The following is a 6,897-nucleotide window of genomic DNA, read 5'->3' on the forward strand; positions in this document are numbered from 1 at the left end:
ACAACTTTAAATTATTTACTAGAGCGGATGGGCTGGGTTCGTCTACAGATGGAGTCTTAAAGTACTTCCTTTCTGTACATTATCAAAACAAACCAGCATTTTTTTCTTATTATTATTTGAAGTTTGTATTTTGGTTTCAGTGAAGTTTCAACCGGAATAAAACTGTTTTGGTTGTGGTGAAGGATTTCTGTGTCTTTATGAGGAATAAAAGACTAAAAGTTGTCAGCTAGGTCCATGATCCTCTTCCTCTCTGCCTCTTTGAACTCGTCACTCTTTCCATCTCCGATGCTCTCTGCGTAYTCTGCAAAAGACCAAAGAAAACCTGGGGATTAGTTGGTTTGACAGCACAGGCTCTGCTGGTTGACTTTTAATCAGAACATCTCTAAGACCAGAAAAACCGACGGACCGCTTTGTGCGCCGAGCCGAAGAACGGCCAGGATTTAAAAAATGTGAAGATCCCAGACTGAGGTTAGATTTCTGCAGACAGATTTGTCGTGACTTGATTGCAAAACAAAAGGAGGCAGAAAGGAAAGCTTTTATTTTTTCAACATTCTAAGAAATCAGAGGGTTGAACGGCGGATAAATCAGGTTGTGATTTGATAATAAAGTGTTTACATAAAAAAACAAAAAGTCTTCACAGTTCTTCAATAACCAAGTAAAAAACAATGTTTGTACTTTTCATTCCTGTAACTTGTAATCAACCCCAACATAATGAAGACAAAGTCCAGTTTTCTCTCTTCCCATGTTGATCAAAACACGACGAACTGAAGGAGATTTTGTGGAACATCAAATCCTGTTATGTGTKTGATTCATAATGTCGTTATGAATAGTGTTGTGTGCAACAGGATGAAGGTTGAGGAATTCAGTGTTATACTTCATAGTATGAGTGTTGCTTTGGATGTGTTTCCATTCTGAATAGTGTGTAATGGTGTGAAATTCAGTGTCATACTGTATAACTATAACTCTTTCTGTGATGTCACATTCTGTCTAATTTTATTCCATCTCTGAATGTGATGGCATAAAGTCCTRCCATCTACAAAATACATTCCAAAAATGTTTAATATGATGAAAATATTAAATATTTTGGTCAGTAACTTCAGAAAGTACAACTCAAATTGTAGAATTAAAATGGAAAGAAGCTCAAAGATAATTTTGTTTCTTGGAAACTTTGTATACTACAAACACYAATTTTATCAATTAAAAAATAAATTCTTAAAGAATAAATGTTGAGGTCATATGACCTTCATAATCATAGGGTAGACTGCTGGCCTATCAGATGTCACAAAGCCTCAACAGGTCACTGCTGAAGAAGATGCTTGTTGAAAAAAGTAATTAGATCCTATTTGTTGTTTTAGTGCTAACGGGTCATGAAAAGCTCTAAGGTCATTTCCAAGTGAGACTTCAGGTCTATCCAAGAGATTTATGTTTAAAGTGTAAAGTCTTCGCTTAGATTTTGTTTTGTGAAAACAATGAGAAATTGGGCAGTAAATTAAATGACTAAATAATAAAGTATTTCATTTGGTAAAATATCCGATAACATGAATATGACAAACAGCAAATAGTTTGGAATACAGCAGAAATGAACAGATAAAAATAACCAGTTGACTTTAATATTTTACTTCACAGAGGGAACACAAAGAAGAATCAAGGTCATGCACTTTTAATCAGGCAGTTTTTCAAACAGCTGATTCCTCGTTTSGTCTTTTTCAGACACCAAGGTGRCATCTTACTGCTGCTTMTTTTAATAATMAAAGAGCAGAGCTCAGTTTGTCAAAAATCTGAGAATGAATCACCCGCAGGCAAATAAAGATCAGATTAAAAATTTAGATAGAGGTACAAAAAAGTGTTTTTCAATTTGTGTTCTTGTGTTTGTTTTATGCCTCTGCCACTTTGACTTTGAACAAATTCCTCCTGGTGTACGCTTGAAAGCAAACTAGAACTGACCACAGGAGGGTCTCCGAGGCAATTCCTCTATCTGACATCCCAAATTATCTTCAAATAATGACAAATTTGTATTTTTAACAGATGTAGATCAGTTCCTGTAGCTTCAACTTTATGTTTTGTGGCATTAAGAAAAGGAGCAAAACTAACACATAGCAGCTTTCTGTGAATCATTCTGCGTCTGAGCCTTCTTCCCCGTTAGCATACCTAACCTCAGCATCAAATCAAAATCAAATTTGATTTGTATAGCACATTTCAGCAGCAAGGCATTTCAAAGTGCTTTACATCATTAAACACAAAAACATTCAACATTGAAAAAACAATCAAAAACATAAAATTTCCTGCCAAGTCGAAGTTCTGCCCTTCAAATCGGCAGGAAACAGAAAAAAAAAAAGACAGCGGTGGGGGGGAATCCAACCTAACCACATCCTGACTGTCATTCTAAAACCCAGAAACAGGTCCTGCTACATTCTGCAGTGCTGCTGAACATTTCCACTGTTTTCTTCATTTTGTGTTTCTGCCTCCCACACAAGGCCTTTGAGACGCTCGACGGTCGATTTGTGAGTCTAATGTGCAGAAAGAGGAAGTTGCAGCTGCCGCAGCCCCGGTGGAATCCAGGCATCCGCTCTGCCTCTGAAGGAGGGATTACACATTAAACCCAGAGACAGGGAGATGGAAGAAGAAGAAGAAAACTGTTTTTCTCTGGGAGACACTGCAGAGACAATAGAATAAAGGGAGCTTTCCTGACTAAAGCCAGCAGGTTTAGGAGAACGAGGAACGGCTGTCATTTTCTGGGGGTTTTTCGCCCTGCAGGCAGAGATGCTTTTTACATTGTAAGGCTGTAAATAAAAGATAATGGAAGATGAAATGGGACTTAGAAAATTCTTTACAGATATTGGGAACAAATAATACTGGGCTTTTTTTATGTTAAGGAAAGCGTGATGAAATATTCACTGCACTAACGGYATTTCAGACTATTTCAGTGGTGGAGGAAACTCACTTTTCTACCCGTGATCTCGTTTGCTTGGTCACTACCCAAAGTTGGTGACCATAGATGAGGTTGAGGACATAGATATACTGTTCAATCTCTTTACCGATCAGATTGATCGACAAAAAAATATTTCAACCGTATTTTGGGCCATGAAATAAATGACTGGCTAACTTCTTTTCAGTGGAATCACTTCAGAAAGTCCAGCTGAACTCACAAGGTTGTTGAAAAGAACGCCTTCTGGATCACTGAGGATCTTAAAGTGTAAGATTCAGTTGCTCCAAAGACGACCCGCAACACCCAAAAACGTCCAACAAATACCAAGACGTCCCAATCCAGGAAGTTGTCTGCTAATTTTGCTGCTACTTGAGCAGAACTCACTGCATTGGGCGCCACAGCTGAGCATCAGCATTGAGAGTGAGGTGAAGATTTGTAGGCAAAGACAGAAATTCTGCAGGAACTACAGACATGGACAACAGAAGATTGGTTCAATTSATTTCCTCTGATGAATCCCACTTGATCATTTGGACAAGGGAGAAAAGTTGAGTCGTGTCAAACTGCATCATCACTGCAACATCCTGAATGATGCACATAGAAAGGGCTTAATCAAAGTTCTGCCCCCAAACTCTGCCACGATTAAAGCGTGGGRTCAAAATGTCGTCCAAGAGCAGCTTCTTCCAACAACTAGAAGCAACTCAGTCATAACTGATGGATTTTCCAGCATGAGGGACCATTGTGTGAAAATGAAAAAAGGCAATGATAAGTAGCAACAGAAAGATTTGCAACTCTACAAATCTGTAGAGTTGCAGTCAGAAAACTCCTTAGATAACCTGTGGTTACCTCCCAAACCAGCCCTGTTCAGTTCGCTTTGATCAAACTCCAGTCCATTTGCCTATGAAGTCCGGTTCATGTGAATACGCAACCAAACTCTGATACGGACCAAAACAGCGAGCTCTGGTGAACCTGAAAACCTCGGTCTAGGGTTAGTTTGAAGTGAACTCTAGAGCGGTTCGGATGAACGTGTTGATGTAAGTGAACTCCAAAAGCGGAAGAGGACTATAACGCAGGGCATTCTGGGTAAATACAACCAAAACAAACGGGCATGTTTAGCACTAATGGCAGAAATGGTTCCTGGTCTTTTCTCAATGACAGAGAAACCTTACAACCTCTAAAATCTGAAGCCACTCTTCTTTTTTTTTTTTTTTTTTTTTTACATTTCATGAAGAAGGAAGTTGAGCTCATTGTCTTCTTCTGAGGTTTTCATGTTTCCTTCAGAGGTTCTTGGTGCAGCGCCCCCACAGGCAAGGAAGGGGAACAGTTTTTCCAAACAATTTGGTTCCTTTGACACAATGTAGTGTGAAAGAAAACCACAGCAGCTGATTGGGGATTAAATGTTGCAAGTTTGGTCCCCAATCGAACAGAGTCTACCGCACTATCAGGTATTAATATCAGTCAGGACTTAATCCAGCATATGAGAGTAAAATGACAGTTAGGAGAAACATTAGTGCTGTGACTTTTCAATAAATTGGATGCAGTTGCTAATAACAATTTCAAAACTGATACAAATCTGTTAATTGACCATATAAAAAAAAAGTCACAACAAACATTTCTGTCACTTCCTAAACRTTTTTTCATGACTGTGGATAAMATTTAATTTCCATCCAAACTGTAGAATTGTTATCTTCCCTGTAGAACCCAGACTGACTCAATCACTGACGATTGCTCATCATTACCATCGACRAGGACAAAGCAGCTCACGATTCTGTCTAAAATAAAACAAATACTTTTCAGGCATACATTTCCCCCAACATAGGCATATTAAATGACATTTAAAGAGTCAGGCTCCAATCGGAGTAGTTGGAGGTTTTAATTTCAAGCATTAACCTTTAAAAAAGCAGCAATAAAAAACAAAAAGGAAGCAGAGCTGCTGGGAACGTGATGGGCTTCCTGAGAGGTTCTCAGGTCAGACGGCTAACAGTGACCCACCAACGCCAGAAGATGGAGGTCACTGTATCATTGACAGTTCAGAGGAGAATTAAATTATGACCTGCCACCATCATCAAAACTAAGTTATGAAAGTAGAGGCAGCAGCACTTAAATGAACAATCCTGAAGGGTTGGTCTAAAGGGTTACTGGAAAAAAAAAATCAGGTTTACATATCCTGAAGAAATAGTTATGCGATTACTTTTTCATATCAATCACATTTTGATTAACATTAACATGTTTTGTTAATGCTACTATTAAATTTCTTCCACTGTAGGGTTAGGGTTAGCATAATGCTGGTCTTATTTAACATAAGCTTCACTAGCGAGGTAAGGGTTACAAATATCCATAATTATACATTAGTATTAGAAATGAATACCTTAGAAGGTAACTTAGAATTAATTAATACCTTAGAATTAGAAATGTCAGAGCATTTTTTATTTTTGACTTTTTAAAATTTTGTATTTACTTTAAAGCCATGATCAATTGTAGAGACTKTTTTTTTACATCAACWAGTAATGAACCATAAATAGATGCTCATTTCATGTCAATCAGTTTTATTTTAATAGTACATTCCCGCAACAAAGCAGTTCAAAGTGCCACAAAAACAAAAAGTCATAAAAAAAATTCATATGGTCACCAACTTAAGAACAAATGGTGACATTTTATTGAGTGCCACCATCAATACACGTCATATATTTATGTATATATTAACAATATTCCATTAATTATGTTTTAAAGGCATCTCTAAACAGGTGGGTTTTAGGCTTGGTTTCGGATGTTGAATGCCAACAACATAATTAACGTACACCTGAGAAATGTATTGATTTGGATTTTGACATAGATTTGACAGACTTGGAATTCAGAGTCAGAATTAGTTTTTCWGTCCTTCAGTGGCCCTAATCCTCTTCCGTATGGATTTGATCCCATGAGCACGCAACAACACCAGCCTAAAAATGGCTGAACTTTAAGGTCGACTGAGCCCTAAATGCAGCTAGAGGGACAGAAGGAGAGAGTCGATAAAATCTTGAGGATCCACAGCATCTTGTAGGCTCCCGCCTGTAACTGTGAACCCGTTTCTGCGTCTCTGTGTCTATGAAAGGCTCTGCGGTCAGCCATACGCACAGGAAGGTCAGAGACTCTACGGCTCTTCAACTTTTCCGCCAAGGCTTTTCTTCAACACATCGCTGCCCTCTCCCTGCTGTCACCACGGCAACACGGCTGAGGACAATGCAGTGCTGAGCGCTGCCATTACTCAGGTCAGTGACTAGGACTGATCCGCAACAAATGCAAGTGGAATCACTTCCAGAAAGGGGACGCGGTGCAGGGGCTTTGACTGCGGCTGCAGGTGGAGCAACACAAGTCATTCAAAACAGACATGCAAGAACGAAGCAGCACCAACAGCTTCAGCAGGGACAGTAACTAGAGACCATCTGGTGGGAGAGCGTTCACATCTATGAAGTCATCGATTCTGTTTGTGCTTTTAAGAAACAGATTCTCTAAAAAAATACAAGATCTTTAAAGTACAACCATTAGACATAGTAGTTAAATACAAAAGGTACTATCTAAGATAGCAGTTTTGTCAAAGGTAAAATCAGATTTACATTTCATAAACTAAAACGGAAAAACTTGTGTTACGAGGCTGTTTCACATTTCCTCAGTTTCCTTGGAGACATTAATTCAGAAAGCATCAATTCATGAAAATATAAAAATTTTGATGCAAAGATGACACAAAACAGGCCATAGCATGATACTTCCACCATCATGGCTTCAGAAGCTGTTCCACAATCAGAGAACGTCCAACGTTCTCTGATTGTCGCTTGCGATAACCGATCATCCCGTAGTGTGTGGTGTGTTACGACTGATCGGGTCCAGTCGGTAGAACGTCGGGACCACTCCGATCTAAATCAGGCATATTCAACATGTTGGATTGTCTTGTCCAGTTTATCGCTGCAGCGAGTGGGGTTTTCTCCAACTGGGAGCGA

The 6,897-nt window shown here is 38.9% G+C and overlaps 1 protein-coding gene across 1 annotated transcript in view; it reads right to left on the reverse strand.

The window, feature by feature from the left end:
* Nucleotides 1-6: 6 nt before the first annotated feature.
* The window catches only part of ctnnbl1 (catenin, beta like 1), an 87,020-nt gene continuing 80,129 nt past the window's right edge, over nt 7-6,897 (reverse strand). Inside the window, exon 14 of the mRNA XM_017305639.1 lies at nt 7-301. Within this exon, the coding sequence (XP_017161128.1) occupies nt 213-301 (89 nt within the window). The 3' untranslated portion in view covers nt 7-212. The remainder of the gene's footprint in view (nt 302-6,897) is intronic.

The sequence above is a fragment of the Poecilia reticulata genome, linkage group LG7 (genome assembly GCF_000633615.1).
Source record: "Poecilia reticulata strain Guanapo linkage group LG7, Guppy_female_1.0+MT, whole genome shotgun sequence".
Classification (NCBI taxonomy): domain Eukaryota; kingdom Metazoa; phylum Chordata; class Actinopteri; order Cyprinodontiformes; family Poeciliidae; genus Poecilia; species Poecilia reticulata.